The sequence below is a fragment of the Copadichromis virginalis genome, linkage group LG6 (genome assembly GCF_057382275.1).
Source record: "Copadichromis virginalis isolate Kocher_CV1m ecotype Utaka linkage group LG6, C_Virginalis_male_GT1.1, whole genome shotgun sequence".
NCBI lineage: Eukaryota > Metazoa > Chordata > Actinopteri > Cichliformes > Cichlidae > Copadichromis > Copadichromis virginalis.
In genome coordinates this window covers 26,595,318-26,611,745 of record NC_140623.1, presented here as the reverse complement: position 1 = coordinate 26,611,745, position 16,428 = coordinate 26,595,318, and the positions used below count along the sequence as shown (strand labels likewise).

General features: G+C 41.8%; 1 protein-coding gene across 3 annotated transcripts in view; it reads left to right on the top strand.

Moving 5' to 3' along the window:
* Window positions 1-435: 435 nt before the first annotated feature.
* The window catches only part of grin2bb (glutamate receptor, ionotropic, N-methyl D-aspartate 2B, genome duplicate b), a 136,796-nt gene continuing 120,803 nt past the window's right edge, over window positions 436-16,428 (top strand). For 2 of the 3 annotated variants that reach the window (XM_085459528.1, XM_085459526.1), the window contains exons 1-2: window positions 436-1,197; window positions 8,439-9,152. In XM_085459528.1, the coding sequence (XP_085315654.1) occupies window positions 9,144-9,152 (9 nt within the window). In that variant the 5' untranslated portion in view covers window positions 436-1,197; window positions 8,439-9,143. The remainder of the gene's footprint in view (window positions 1,198-8,438; window positions 9,153-16,428) is intronic. The other variant, XM_085459527.1, reaches the window with a different exon arrangement.

Sequence of the window (16,428 nt, the reverse complement as noted above, 5' to 3'; positions counted from 1 at the left end):
AAACTAGTCTTAATGCCAAAATAGAGTTTAATACAGTTTTAAGTTGTGACTTTCGGCTTTGCAGAACTTTAGATTTTTACTTTTTTGTAAAAAGCATCATTAGCAGTCCTAATGTACTTTGAAATGCAGGTGTTTTACTTGTAATGGGGTATCGTTTCGCAGTGTGGCACTGTTCTTTCAGCTCGTTCCGCTGTCTCCCTCAGATGCTGCCGAGTCTAATCTCCAATTAAAACAGAGCAACAACAGAGGGAGCCATTGCTTTCTGTATTGGAAACAATTTTCTTGACAATTGTTGCAGCAGCCTGGCTTCACTGTAGCATATCTCTAATTCACAACCCTACAGAAGGACCCACCTCCACATCGCTCTCTCTTTCTCTCGCTCTCTTGGAAGGAGGGGGAGGAGAGCGAGCGCAGTTTGAGTTGCGCTCGCCGCTCTACGCCAGCCAGAGGTGTGTTTCGGCTCCACACTCTGTATCTCTGCGTAGCAGCACCCAACCATGCAGCCAGCCTGAGTGCCATGTCCAACAGCTGTGTTGGCAAAGGGTTACCGCTCATCTGAAGGGAAGGTAGCGTCTTGCTTTGAGGAGGACAGAAGATAAAAGAAGACTGACCAGTTGCAGAGAGAGAGAGAGGGGGGGATATAACTGAAAGCCCCCTCCTCGCCTCACTAAACAGAGCAAAAACGGAAGGCTTTGGAGTATTCAATTTTTTCTTTCGTTTTATATTTTTCTTATTCCTCATCGCAGTGCTGGGAGGTGCTTCATCTTTTCATATAGTCTCTCTCTCCGTCATTTGCCTCCTCATCTATTTCTCCATCTACCTGGTGTACAATTTCTTATATTTATGAGTGAGATAGAGGGGAAAGAAGGGAATTTTGTTTTTCCAATTTTTTTTGCCCTTTCTTTCTCCCTCTTCACTCTTCCTTCTTCTCTTTTCACCAAACCATATCATTCCTGTCATTCCCTCCTTTGCATTTCACATCAAAATGCTGCTCGTCAGGTCATCATACCCCATCCTACGCCTCTTTCTGTGTCTAAAGTCTGATGATTAATGATCTTGGATGATTTTTTTTTCAAAGACAACTAAAAAACTCCTCATGAATGACTATTTTTCCCCCCCTTTTCCTTCTCTTTTGGTCCCCTCCACACCCATTTCTTTTGCATCACACTCTTGCGGGATTCTTAATTGTTACTCTAGGTAGGTTCAATATCGTTTAGTGTCTGTCTATCTGTCTGTCTGTGTGTATTTGTGTGTGCTTTACGTATACATAAAACACACATTAACACACACATGCACTCGCACACTAAACTACGCCTAAAGGATGAGCGTTCAGTGAGTCGACATCGGTCTGGTCTCGCATCCTTCTCCTCATCTGTCCTCATCATCATGGCCAAGTGCGCCCATTTTTAATTGTTGTCTTTGAGAAATCTTTTTTTTTTTATCTGTACACATGTCATGATTTAATAATAAACAAATCTTTATATATATTTATTTGTTTAGTAACACATTTGTAACACATTTGAAATGGAAAAAAATGAGTTTGCAGTCTCACTGGTGTAATTTTATTGACTTTGACAGCCGAATTTTGGCAAAGTTTGGGATATTTGTCCTAAAAGGAATGATATTCTTTTCACATGATCTGCTGAGCTGCATTCAAAGTTTGGCGCTAATGGCCATCTCAAGTCATTAATAGTGTATCCCATTTCATGCTTGATTTTGTGCTTATTTTGATTCTGCCAGTCCATCAGCAGCCATTAGTACTTTTACTGCCTCCCTGCCCCTTCCCATCCCACACACACACACACACACACCAACGCACACAGACACACAATCTTCCCTCTTCAGCATGTTTTCAGTTTTCCTCCCTCTTTTACCCAAATCTCTCCATTTTCTTTTATTCCCCGCTTTCATTCTCACTCCCTTTCGGGCCAACAGAGACCGGTTACCATTAGCTGGATGTTGATCAGTGGATTCAGCGGGTAATTCCTTGCTGTAGATTTAAGGTGTAATAGACAGCAGGTCTTTAGATAGAGACAGACTGATAGACAGATTAAAATAGGTAGAACTTCACGCGCCATTTCATCACTACCTTCCTCTTTTCCTCTGTCACATTTGTCCCCTTTCCCTCTGTGTTTTGTTTGACGCTACGTCTCTACTTCTCACCGCCACACCTTTTTTGGGAGAGCTGCTTTAAAGCGTTACCACTGCTAGTCTATTCTCAATTAGCCCATATACACATGGACATTTAACTGAAAATTGCCTGTGCACTCAGCCGTAAGGTGAAAAATTTTGCCTACTAACATAGGCCCACACCAGCTACTTTAGTCTCACCGCCCACCCCCTTCTTATGGACTGATAAAGAGGCTTAATGAATCCCTCTTTCTTGATTGTTCTGAGAGTGGGATGTCGTCATGAAGGAATATGAAGGACCGCTCGTTTTGCTCTGTCTTTGCTTTTGTGTCTCAACTCTGCTCCTCTGTAAAACATCTCCACTACAGTCTATAAATTATGTGTTACAGAAAAGAGTTAATTAGGTGAGTAGTGAATTAATAAAGCACTCACTTCTTCTTTGCAAGTGAGCGTATGCACATGCATGAAAAGAAGGTGTGTACCCTAAATACGTGTGCAAGAGCACAGCTGACGGAGCAAGAGTGTGCATGCGTTTGTGTACATTCGGAAGTCTGCATGAAGCTGGTGGAAATGTATTCTGCATGAACTTTCATCTGCAGGTGATGGCTGTTTTTGTATTTTCCACCACAGTTGCTTGCACGGTTTCACCTTTCGTCGTCGCTCTGTGACTAATTGGTTGTTTATCCACTTAAAAAAAAAAGTCTGTATAATTGAGATTACATCTTCAAGAATTTCACACTCTCACACGTTCAGCTGCATTTCGGAGCACAAAATATCCCTCACTCATGCACTATTTCTAACGCGCAGAATGAAGCTTATACCAGGTGACTCACTCAGTTAGTCCAGTGCAGCGTGCAGGTGCATGGATTTACATCTGTTCATTACTATTCTCTCATTCCTTATTGTGCGCCTAAGCTGGTGGAGGTGCGTTAGCCAGTGCCAAACTGATGTCATCCTCCTCCTGTGTTACCTTTCTTCTTCTTGTTTCCTCCCCAGTGGGTCTGCGACAGATCGTTGACAGTGAATAAATCACAGACCTAATATCACTCATACACCAGCTTTGCTCTAATTGACTCTTCAGCAGGACTTTATTGAGTACAGTGCACACTAAAGGCGATGCAAAAGACTGTATGCTGGGAATTAGGCTATAAAGTCCCATTTCAAATTTAAAATGGTTAGGTAAATAATACTAATATTTAACAAAGTTAGGAACTGCTTCACAGGAAGAAATTTATAAGCTTTAAAAAAACTCCTGGAAAAAAACAGAAAGGCAAATAATGAAAAATAAAAGAACATTGCTACCTTTTAAACATCCATGAAAGCTTTTCCATAAAAATGTTTTAAGAAGAGATTTAAAAGACAGTAAAGAAGTTCCCTTTTTGACCTCAAAGGTCGGACTGTGCCACAGTTTGGCAGCTCTGACAGCAAGCACCTGCTGACCTTTGTCTACTAGCAGAAACTTTGGGATAACCAGCAGATCGCCCTGTATACGCCCTGCCCTATGTAACAGGTTAATAAGCCCTTAATGTGCTTCAGATGAAAGATGTATGATCAGTGAGATTTTAAAATCAATACAAAGTGAGAATTTGCCTGTACTCAAGTAATGTGTTTATATTCTTGATGCCAGTTAGCTGTTAAAAAGTAAAAACAGAATAAATATCCTAAAAATGATTAAAATGCACCATTAGACAAAAGAGAGCAAAAGTGAACTGAGTCTGTAGGTAAGAATAACTACAGGATAACAATAACTAAATAATAAGAGTCACACCTTTTAATGATCTCCTATTAATGTAATCTGTTTTGTGTCAGTATGAAAACAGTTTCTAGGCATTTCTCATAAGCAGCTGTAAAATAGAACATGATTTTTAGGCAGTCTTCATACATGATGTTGGACGTTCTCTATATAGACCAAAGTACTGGGCCACACATTACACCAGCCAGTTGGTCATAGAAGCCAAAGCCATGAAGCTCCCGGCGCACAGTTTTTGTGCTGATGTTAATGAGTGTTGGCGACTTTTACGCACTGCTCTGTAACCTGGCACGGTCTAAGTCCTAAAGCCTTCACCTTTGCAATAATATATCTAACAGCTGATTGTGGGATATCTAGGAGGGATGAAATTTTAAAAACTGACAAAGTTTCCATGCTATCACAGTACCACGCTCAAACTCGGAGAGCTCGTTTAAAATTCTTTCACATATGTTTGTACAGGCAGGCTGGCCATGTGCTTGATTTAAACATCAGTGGCAACTGGGCTGAAAACACCTGAATTCAGATGTGTGGTTCAATACTTTGGTCCGTTAATGCTGTACATGAAAAACACAAAATCACCATTTAAGAACAAACTAATTTCACATGCCATAAAACAAGTAATCAGTTAGCCGCTGTTCATTTTGAGTAATATTGAGTTACGTATACATAACCATAAAAGCATTCACATTTACATCCATAAAATGGCTCTCTGGGATTGCATAATTCAATATTTTGAGAAGCTGTTGGTTCATAGCGAGGATACTAAATGAATAAACAAATAAGCCTTGTCCAGTTGTTTAATGCAAAAGGTTTATGTAAGGATGTACCGCATTATTCTACGAGTCAAGCCATCAGAATCATATTAATGCCACTATGAGAGTCAGAGATAATTAGAAGGAGTCAGAGAGAAAGATGGATTTTTGTAAATAAAATTTGTTGAATGAATAATTCATTTCACTGCCAGACGGGATTAAAATTCTACACATGCACATATCCTCTGACAGTTTTCCTAAGGGCTAAACTCTGTGTACCTACATATCCTGCATCTACTTCAAGATGCAATAAATACGCACATGTTGCCAGAAATAGGCATATCCCATCTTATGAGCGTGTGCCAGTAAAGATCTGTTAAAGGATGAAAAACTAGACATAGCATACATTAGTCAGGCTACAGCTTAGATATTTTTAATACTGATGGATCATTACATCATTTTATACCACCACAAGGGAACTTAGTGATTTGAGACTGCGACCATGTGCAATGAACTTGCAGGTTTCTTGCCTTTGTAATGGTTATGCATAGATGGGGACCAGTTACTGTCCTCGATGCATCAAGACAGAGTTAGTCTGCTATTAGTCTGTAAATTAATAAGGTCAAATTGGGAATTTGACCTTATTAATGTGCAACATGTTTGTGATCAGTTGACTGTGATGAATCTCAAATGCGCAGCTATCTGCATACACAGCAATGCACATTAACTCCTTACATTCAGAGTTGAGCTCTAACCTCAGAGAGATAAAACAGAAATTTAAAAATTCCTCCGCAAACTGTGGTGGGCTGCGAATCTTTGGAGACAGGTTGCCTCCGCAGTCACCTTTCAATCTAAAGTGGTTGCCCAGATGATGAGGATGTTGCGTGCTCGATGTTTGGGTGACCTTGTCTTTGGTTGCAACTGGGAACCGCTGATTTTTCCAGGTCACAAGCTGGTGGTCATCTAATGTGACCAAGCCATCACAGAGCACGAGACTGATGCGCTGCAGCAACTCTGGTCCTTAGTGGAGCTTTTACACGATACACAAAAACATTTTGCAATTTTGAATTGCAGTCCGTTAAAACTTAATCAGTGTTTTGAAGTTTGTCAGTGGTGGCCGGTGAATCTTATTCAATTTTTTTATGCGATGTCCGACCCAGAGTGAGGAAAAACCATTTAATTCAGCTTACAAACCAAATGTAACATTCATTTAATATATGAATGTACAATTAATGCCAACATTAAAAAGAAGTTCACGTAGTTCTGTATAAAAAAACAACTCACCGTGAACATTTAACTATGATTTCTAACACTTCTTAAACACTTCCTTGTAAAAAATAACTTACTTTCAAAGTTATTTGTACATATTAAGTAAAATGTTCCTGTAGTGTGTAAATAATAATTAGTTGCTCTGCTTGTTCTTTCGTAGAATAATGCACAGTGCTGTTAATTTCCTCCCATAAATGTTTCATGTCTCTAACAGCCTAGGCTTTATCCGTTCCCGCTGTTTTAAAATGCAAGCACGGAAAGGTAAATAATGCATCTGCATGGCTGCATCCAACTTTTGCTGCACCAGTTAGAAGTCCTGCGTATATACTGTGTTTGTTTTTCAACCTGCTGTCTGATGATGACGTCCACTTGTTTTTTACTTGTACCTTCTTCTCCCCTTTAAGACACCACGTAGGAGTCCAAAAGATCAGCTGACGATGATTTAGGGTCGAATTAAAATCCACAACCTGAGTCACAATGCTGCGCCCAAATTTAGCCTAGCCTCAATACAAAGCCTGTCACTTCGACTCTTTAATCTCCACCTTCTGTGTTCTCTCTCCCTGATTTTGTTCTTGATTGTATCTCTGCCACTTTGGCCTTTCTTTCAAAGTTTGGTCCCTCTATGCCACTACTCTTAGTCCACTTGCAGAATAAGTTATGCCTCTAGTAGTTCGCCCAAAGAGCGTTGTCCTAGATACCTCAAAGCCAATCCTGCTTTTTATTTTTATATTTTTATTCATAGAAACAATAGCAAAATCAACAAAATAGATAAAGGTAAAGGCATGCAATATCTGAAGCTTATAATCTGCATGACAATGTCGCTGTTTAATGAATGCAGGACAGGACAAGCAGAAAGTCAGAGCTCTCTGGTTCAAAAGAACTTTAGCCCTAATTTTATTTTCACCATTGATGCAAACGACAGGGAGGTAATACAGAGAGAGAGAGAGAGACAGAGAGCTGCCTGGCATGAGGAGAGAGCCCAAACAACCAGATCACACTTTTTTAACTTAAATGACCCTGATAGTGTTGAGAATTTAAGCTGTCATCCCTGAAAGGATATCATCTTTCAGTAATGTATGCAGATGTATGTCTTCAGACTCATGGGAAAGACAAAGTAGGGGTGATTTGCAGGCTTTTTATCCCTGAGACTGGTTTAGATCATTAAGGTTAGGAAAGTTTGGATTTATTTATTTATTTATTTCCTGAAGCAGGCTGGATGATTCCTGTGATCAGCTGTTCATGTGCCAAATTACATCACAATTAAAAACACACCTTTCAGATTTTCATGTATTTTGAAACTGGGGTTGTTTTTTGTTTGGATACCTTGAATGTAAATGGCGCTGTCTCTAAAGCACTTTAGGTCAGCTTCTGTTGTTTAAATATGCTAAAAATAAAATAGACGTGACAGTCAACATAAAAAGGTTTAAACATTTTTCATACTGCATGTCTGAGGTCTATTTTTTCAACACAATTCAACAGGCATACTGAAGTTAGAGGATAGAAACAAAGTATCGATCCTATTGTGCTAGTATCGGTCCGACACCTATACCAGCGTTGTTTTCAATACTGTCGATATTTGGGTTGATCCTCCCACCTTTAGCCTACGCTGCTTTACTCTGTCGGCCCTGGAAGATCTGTGTAAAAACAGGGAACAAACAAGTTTAAAAACAATCATTTAATTTGCACATAGATTTAAGGATTCTGCACATTTGAAAAACAATAAATTGATCAAAAATCAATAATGACACTTTTAACCATGAAGGGGAATCACACCAGAGACTTTTTAAGCTTAAAGCCAAAAGTACTGTCCTGCTCCCATAAAACTCCCAGAAGCCCATTGAATTCTTTACAACAGCCACTTGTTTTGTGCGCTGACCTGAGCACATAGTGGAATAAATATCTATAGCTATAAAATATTAGAGTCTTGAGGATTTCAGTCACACTCTACTAGCCAACTCCTGTTTTTGAATATTTTAAATTCAGCATTTGCTTTTTAAGCTGTCTTCTTCATGCCTATCCCCACTGGTGTAATGTGCATCATGTGACATGTGATAAATTGAGGGCTGCAATTCTGAAATGATCAGACATAAACAATCGCAATCTGAAACAGTAACAGATGAAAACCAGGATGTGGATGTATAATCTCCTAGTGTGCTCTGTGTTGGTATATATTCTGGCGGAAGAAAGTAATTTTTTAGCATATCTTTCCAAAAAATCGTACCTAAAAAAATCAGTGTTGCATTGATTCATTAATTTAATAACGAGCCTTAAAGCCAGCGTGTTTATTGAGTACAGGCAGACCTTATAAAGGCCTGAGAAGGAAAAAAAAACTACCAAAAGTATCTCCTGTGAAAAAACAACAACAACAACAATGTAACAACATTCAGCACATTCAGATTGCAGTGAAAGGGGCATGTAGACACAGCGGCTTGACTGAGTTAAGCCTTGACCTCAGAGGCAATTGACTTGTGTACACAGTGGCTTTCAGCCATCCGCAGCCTTACTCGGCCATCTGACTCTTTCCTTGTCTCTTTCAGACGAGGAGCGGGCCGGCAAGCCGAGGATCATGACTGGCTAAATTAAGCAAAGGCACAGAGCGACAGAAGAAGGAATAGAGGGAAGCAGGAGAAGAAGAAAAAGACGAAGAGTACGCGCACATATACACACACTGCTGCTCATCTCCTCATCTCCACGGCAACAGTATTCACACACTTGCAGACTTGAGGAAGGAGACCTGCATCACCAACTTTGGAGGAAGAGGAAAGACAATCAGATGGAAAAAGACGAATGAAAGTCCGCCCGTTCGACACTCTCCGTTCGCCATCATTCGGCTTTTCTTCCCCATAAGAGTGCTGACATTTTGAGTTGATGATCCGTTTTTAAATTCCTCTAAAACGCTCAGTGAAAAGCATTTTTCAGCCAGTTTGGATCTGGTTCTTTGCAGATTAGACTTTTTGTTCTTGGTTTTTTAAACCTTCCTGCTCTCCCCCACCCCACCACCACCACCACCACCACCACTACCACTACCCCCTCACACTGATAACAGCCCAAGCGTCACCCCTCTCCACCCATCAAGCACAACTCTGCTCATCCCTCAGCCTGCTAGACCTCACTTTTCAGCCCTCCGCGTGTGCCTTCGTCTGTCCACCATCCCTTCATCCGAGGCTATGAGAGGAGGAGTCGAATCCCAGATCACTCCATCATGCCAGTTCTGAAGAGTAGAGAGGAGATCCGGGCTGGCAATGTTCAAGGTAGGCCAGTGATTTAAGTAATTGGGGCTGTGCATATGTGTCCATGGGTATCGCTTAAAACTTCACCCCAAATTACATCTTTGATAAGCCGGGGAATCAGAAAATGGTGAATAAAATCTCTATCGCAGCAGCTCAGCGGAGTCTAAGGTGACACACACAAATATAAACGACGTGCAATTTAAAATGACATTTAGCAGCCATGCAAATGCAGATTCTTTCTATTTCAGAGGCTGCAAATGGGTGGCATTTCCCACTGAAAATTGACTTAGATTGCCTTGTTTTTCTCACATTTCACAGCTTTTACTACTTTAATCAACTTAATGAACTTTCACATGTACTGTAACATCTGAAACGCTGCCACCACTGTGACCGCTGATATCCGGCAGTTGCGATTAACTCAACCCTTATTTAACCTTCTTAGAAACTGCCCTCGTTCATGATAATTTCAGGTCATGTAAACTACGAGAGGAGGTGGAAATAATGGCTTAATGGCCGCTTTGTGAAATATGAAGGATTTCCTTCATGGTTTGATCGGGTCAAACTAAATGTATTTTTCCGTATAGTTAAAAAAAAAGGTCTGATAATAAAACACTGCACATTTTTCATGCAGTTTAAATAAATCTTCAGTTCTATTCATGCACATTGCTTAACAAAAGGCCTGTTTTAGAGGGTAAGTCACTTTCTGTGGCCATGTTTATTTTCAGTAAGAGTGAGCAATCACAAGAAACAGAAGAAACAAAACATTTATAGTGCAAAAGGAAAAAAAGTACAAATTGCGTGTGTGTGGGTTTTTTTTGTTTTTGTCACTTGTTCTTTCTCGTGGTGCTTTGTGAGGGAGCTCGGTGTTGAGATAAGGGATAACGAGACACTAGCTTCAATAAGCACATCAAAACGAGGAGTTGTGCCGCTTTACGAGGGAAAACAGGTCTAGACAATAGTGACTGCATAAAGCAACAGAGTGGAGGAAGCTGGAGCCGATTTTATTGCTGAGCTCGTGCTCCTGGCAGCCGCTCAGGAGTTCGACCGATGAAAGGCATATTTAAAAGTTGGAGGGGCGCAGAAAGACAATGGAACGAGGTGTCTGAGAGGCTGCAAGTAAAATAAGCCTTTAAAGGAGAATTTGCATGGCTTTCATTAGCAACAGAGCGCACCGTTAGATCAGGGGAAAGTGCGTTCGTGTCTTCCTCGACAGTTTTGAAACAGAATATGTGCAAAATCCTTTGTTCTGTCACTGCGTCCGGCTCCTGCCAGCAGAGCAGCTCTAGGATTTGTCTCCTGGTGGCATCGCGGATTAGATTCTTGGCCGGATTGGTGTTTAGCAACGGGTGAGGCCAGTTTACGCTCCCAAATCTTTGAACTAATTTGCGCTCGCCGGCTCACAGGAGTCTGATGTAACTATCTGATTATGATGCACGTCTTTGCCGAAGCGTGACTTGGAGGAGGTGTGACAGCTGGTGTGTCCCTCCCTCGCAAAACACAACAGCTTCAACAATGTACTGGCTGTATTCTGCTCACTTATTAACATATGCTGTTCAGGCTCCGCGGTGTCCAAATTCCTGCCCACAGTATTTCAATCAAAACTTCGTTTTCCATTTCAACACTCTGATTTTCCGTTATGATGACAGCGAGCAGGAGAGGGGTTAAGGCGTGGCAGACAAAAAAGAAAAAGGAAGAAAAACAGGCAAAGATCCAGGCGCAGGCGCCAAATCCTGAGGGAGCTTCACTGACACTGGATGAAGGAGGCAGCTTTGTAGACAGATGTACCTCGGAGTGCATAAGCAGCAAGGCCTTGGAGGGGTGTGCGTTGTTGTTGCGCCGCTGTGATGCTGCGTGTTTTTCCGGAGGGCGGGTTGGGCAGAGAGGATTACTGGATCTGAGCACTGGCTCTCTTGTCAGGCGGGAAGCGTGGCCCTTAGTTTGATCGGTGAACCGTGAACGGAGTGGCAGCAGTGAACTGCCATGACTGTACCGAGCCGAGATCTTGATGCTGGAGCTCAGAGACAGCCGGCTGAGTCAGTTTTGGACGCGAGCCTCATGTGACCAGCTTTACAAATGTTGATTGAGTCGTCGAAGGATTACAGGTGCTGAGCAGCCTGGTGTTTATTGCTTACCCAGAGCCAGAGAGAGAGAGAGGGAGAGGCAGAAGTGCAAAGCAGCTAAGGTGCAGAAATTCCTCATCCACCCATGCATTTGTGGGGTTCTTCCTTCGTGTATAATGATAAAAAAAAAAAACCTCTGAAAAGATGCTCTTCACTCAGTCGCCAGTTCACAGCTGAAATCTGGATTCTTCCATGTGTATCCTGTTCGGTATTTTTTTTTCTGCTTCCATGCTTCCAATTAGTTTGCCTGGCACGCAGGTCCTCACAGCATCTTACTGTGTTAATATTTCAGGTAAATACAACAGTCCCGCCTGAAGGTAGAACTGACGCAACACCTAACAGCTCTGACACCTTATTAGAAACCAGATTGAACAGATAAGACGTGCTGCCACGTTATCAGTTTGAATGCATTTCAGTGCAGCCCCCTTCCACCGTGCTTATCGACGACCGGTGGGCTGACGAACGACAGCTTTAGATCCAAGTTTCATCAACTTTGAAACCAACAATTTAACATTCGCACTCACTCCACGCAGCGGTTGACCCGCTCAGTGCAGGTGAGAAACCCTCAGAGCGTAGCCATGTGAATTTCTAATAGTAATTGTACCTCCTCTCTTGAGATGACGGCCAGCTTTTCACTTCACCTTCAAGTGAGGCCCTTCAGAGCTGATTAGGTAGGACGACATGTAGCGAAAGCTCTTTAGTCTGACTTTCCTTCTAAATTACGCTGTAGGAGTAACATTGTTCTGTTCTGGTTGCGGCACCTCTGCTCGCTCGCTTGATCGACGGTACGAGTAGCTGTACGGGAGTTGCCTTTTTACGGTCAACAAACAGCCTAATTTTTCATTGTTATGCAGAGCGACTGGTTCCTCGCGTCATCTCTCAGGTGATTTGTTGTTCTTTTTATTTATTTGTCAGAATTTGTAAAGTCCCTGGGCCGACCCACTGAGCAGTTTCCCGGTGATTAGGTGTCTAAATGGTAGACAAACAGTGAGGTTAAAATTGCTTTTTGTTGGTGTAAAAGTGATGTCAAACTCACACCCAGCTGCTGTTTTGTCATCGCATCAAAAAGAAATCTTGCAACAGGGAACAAAGAGAGAGAAGCTTAGGTGAGACTCATGTCTGTGACACATGAACTGTGAAGTCATACTTTCTAATATTTAGCACACAGCAGGCTACTGCTAAAAAACACTTCAGCGTGTCTTAGGTGAGGGTGCTGCTTGCATCGAGTACAGGAGGCAAGAATCAGAATGTTCTTCTACTAAAAAATATTTGGAAATAATTTTAGGTAAATGAGCCAAACTGGATGAGCTACTCGGCTGTCACGCGGGTTCCTTCAGAGCTGCTTTAATTCTTTATGGCACAGATTCAAATAAGTGCTCAGAGAGTTTGAGCCATGTTGACACGATAGCATCTCACAGTTACTGCAGATGTGTCAGCCGCACCATGATGTGAATCTCCCACTTCACCAATTCCCAAAGGTGGTCTACTGAACTGTGATCTGGTGAGATGATTTGAGCCTTGTGACACGATGCTTTCCTGCTGGAATCAGCGATCAGAAGATGAGTGCACTGTGGTCACAAAGGTTTGGACATGGTCAGCAACAGTACGCAGGCAGGCTGTGGCGTTTAAATGATGCTCAGTTGGTACTAAAGGGCCCAAAGGTATGCCGAGAAATTAGACGACCTGACAGCAGGCGATGCTGAGTGAACAGCAGCCTCACTTTCTGTTCATGGGGGACAGGAATGACACCCGGTCTTCTGCTGCTGTAGCACATCTCCTTCAAGGTCTGACAGGTTTCAGAGATGCTCTTCTGCATACCTTGGTTGCAACAAGTGGTTATTTAAGTTCCTGTTTCTATCAGCTCAAATCCATTCTCTAGCAAACAAGAGAAATATATACAAATATGAGAGAAAACAAGAGACATTGTCACCCCATAATAAGAACCCATTGTGTTGAGGTTCTGATTATATGCGCTGTCAACCAGATGTTACTTTTACATCCAATAAATTTCATTTATTGGTCTTTATCTGCGCATATAAGCTCTTAGCCCAGAAACCATCTGGCTGTGAGAATCAGCTTTTAGATAACCAGCTATTTCACATCTTTATTGAGCATCTTTTGATATTTACGGCTGTATTGGTGTTACATCATTTGTAATGCCTGGCCTAACCTGTGCTACATCTAGCTTTGGCAACATAAAATGGCAATTTAAATGTGTTTACCGCAACATACGGGGTTCATATTTATACGTGTTTGTGTGGCATGTAAATTAAGCGATGAATAATTAAACTGCCCGGGCCAAAAGTGGTCTGTATTTAGCTGGAGAAATAGCATAGCAATAGAAAACAATGGCAGCCCAGCGTAGAACTTTGTCATTTGGACAGTCAGTTGCACTTTTATACATTTACATGATAAAAAAAATAAAAGATAGATTAAAATGGTGATTGGTGGTTCATACAGACAGTGTGATAACACAAAGTGTACACGCAATCTCATTTTTATTAGAGAGTGAGAGAAACCCAAGATGCCTCTTCTACCTCTCCTCTTCAGTACCTAGTCATGTGTGACTGCGAGAGAAGGAGGAAGAGCTAAGAATAGAGAAAAGGGGGCCCGATGCTGTGATGCCGCCGCTACCCACGTTCTGTAACTGAGCGTGCTCTCGACACCATTTCTGCTGGCCTGTTTGTGCAGGCTCTGCTCACCATATACACTGCAGCTACCTCAGTGGAAATACTTTTCTTTTCGTCAAGGTATCAGATGCAGAAGTTCAGCTAGAAATGGCTCTTTCATCCTTCCTGTGTTCGATAATAACACGATCTGACTGTCACACATGGAGAGATTTAATCAGAAACAGTCACTCTTTATGTCATGCCAAGGGGAGCCTGTTTGAAGCTCCTCCACCGACAGGCAGGGACTAGAGCGAGAGGCTTTTTTAATCGGTTTTCTTTTTAAAACACAGATAGAAGAGACTGAAACAAAAGACAAGATCTGGCACCGAGGGCCGAGGTGCAGAGACAAGTAGAACTGATGGAGGGTTAGATAGCAGAATAAGATTGAGTCATATTTGATGATATTGTCCTCAAAAGGCTCACAAGAAAGAGACACCGGGACTCCCGAGAAATCACGTTGTGCAGATGACTTCGCTAAGAGGGGATTATAAGGCGATAATTATGTTTTCAAAGAGGGAGATGATGAAAGATAGAGAAGGAACAAATATATTAGAATCAAAAGAAGAAATAGGTTTGTGTGATGGCACTCATCAGAACACAAAACTTGCTGCCAGATGGCTAATTTATTTACAGATATGCTAGAAACACCACCTGCTGGATAAGAAAGTAACATAGTTTCCATCTTCTGTAAGGTAAAATCAGGATTTTACTGCAGGGCTTGCTGTGCCGTGCCGTCTTGTTTATATTTAGCAGTGTTAACAGCAGGTGGTATCTACTTGCCAAACCTGTTCAAAGTGTCAGTGAATCTGTCTCCATTTGACCCTCAGTGGGGGCAACTTGTCAATTAATTAGCCGTGACTTGAGACCGAGAGTGGGTTTGAAGCGCAGACAGCTGCAGGAATGAGGAGGAAAATGCCCCCGCTCAAATACAGAGCCGAACAAGAAGCAGCGAGATGTACTTATTGGGGAAGGAGCTGCGGCTGTCAGCGTTTTTTCTTCTTCTTCTCCCCTTAATGAAGCTGTGGAACAGGTGATCAGTGAGACAGAGAGGAGGATTAAAGGTAGAGTTAACCTCTCGGGAGGGTAAACTGGAAGGTGAGCGCTTCTGCGAGATTTAGGTCTAAGTGTAGGAGTGTGTGTGAGCCAAGCGCAGAGGGCAGATCACATCCTCAGTGTATAAAAGATTTCAATTTGCCCCTCCCGACATTTGTTGCAATCAGTCATCAAATGCCTCCAAGAGCTGAAAGAAAGCTCTCACATTAATATTCAAACTAGAAAACGCACTGATGTTTCCTGAAAACCTCCAGCAACAGCAGCCGTGCACGCCTGCGATGCACTCACAGGTGAACTTCACGGGTAAAACACTGACCTGATGTTATGATTCACTGAAGAGAACATTGGAGATCCAAGTGCAGGGCTCCGTAGGCCAAATAATTCAACAAAAAAAACCCCCCAAAACAATCTTTTAGCATTCATTACATACTTTTATTTAACCAGGAAGCCCCATTAAGCTGAGATTTCCTGACAAAGCGAAACATGGCCAAGGTAGCAGCCATACAAACGCAATACATTTTACAAATGCCACAGATACAACATAAAATGCAAGCTCTACAACATGATATACAATACACAAATACCCGCAACAAAGAAACACAAGTTGCCTTTCAGGAAAAAACCACAAGTCTCCTTCACCACATTCTGGGTGATGCTTTTAGATTCAGCAATAGAGTTTTTCCCACATCTGTTGAAACCCTCAGCCCATCAAAAACCATCCATTTGGAGGAGAATAGCAGGAAAATATTGGAGCTGAGACATAACAAAGGCTCAGAAGTAAACTGGAAGTACACCCAGTATCGCTTTACAGATACTATTTTTATTTAAAACCAGTTTCCTGTTTCCTGAGAGTTTTCAGTAAAGGCCAACCCAAATGATGGAGAATGTACTGGTGGGAAGGTTTTTAACAGAAAAATACTATGTGTGTACACTTCCAGTGGATTTACCCTCAGATATAACAATTCTAAAATCATCAACCCTGATTGCTGATTGCACTTACTGTAATGTACTCAGTCGACAGTGTTTACAAGAAAAGTTTAATCCAAAGAGTCCAGGAATGCACAGCGGACCATCGTGACACAAAGCAGATGACAAAGGGAAAGACAGGACTGTGCAGCGTACACACTCAGAGATGACTGTGGATGAGACGCAGATGAAAGCAGTTCAGCTCATCTATTAGACGTAGGTGGATCAATCTAAATATCGATAGTATTGATAACAATGCTGACAGTGATATTGGATTGATACTAGCATGATAGCATCGATAAATTGTTACTGAACAAAGTCCATCAGGTTCAGTAGCCCACTGAATTGTGCTAAATAAATTGTTCCTTTTAAAATGAAAGAAATATACGTGTTTTGACTGTCACCTCTGTTTTATTTATTGCCTATAGCACAGTTAAGCAGAAGCTGACCCAGAGGGATTCAAAGACAGACACATTTACATTCAAGGTC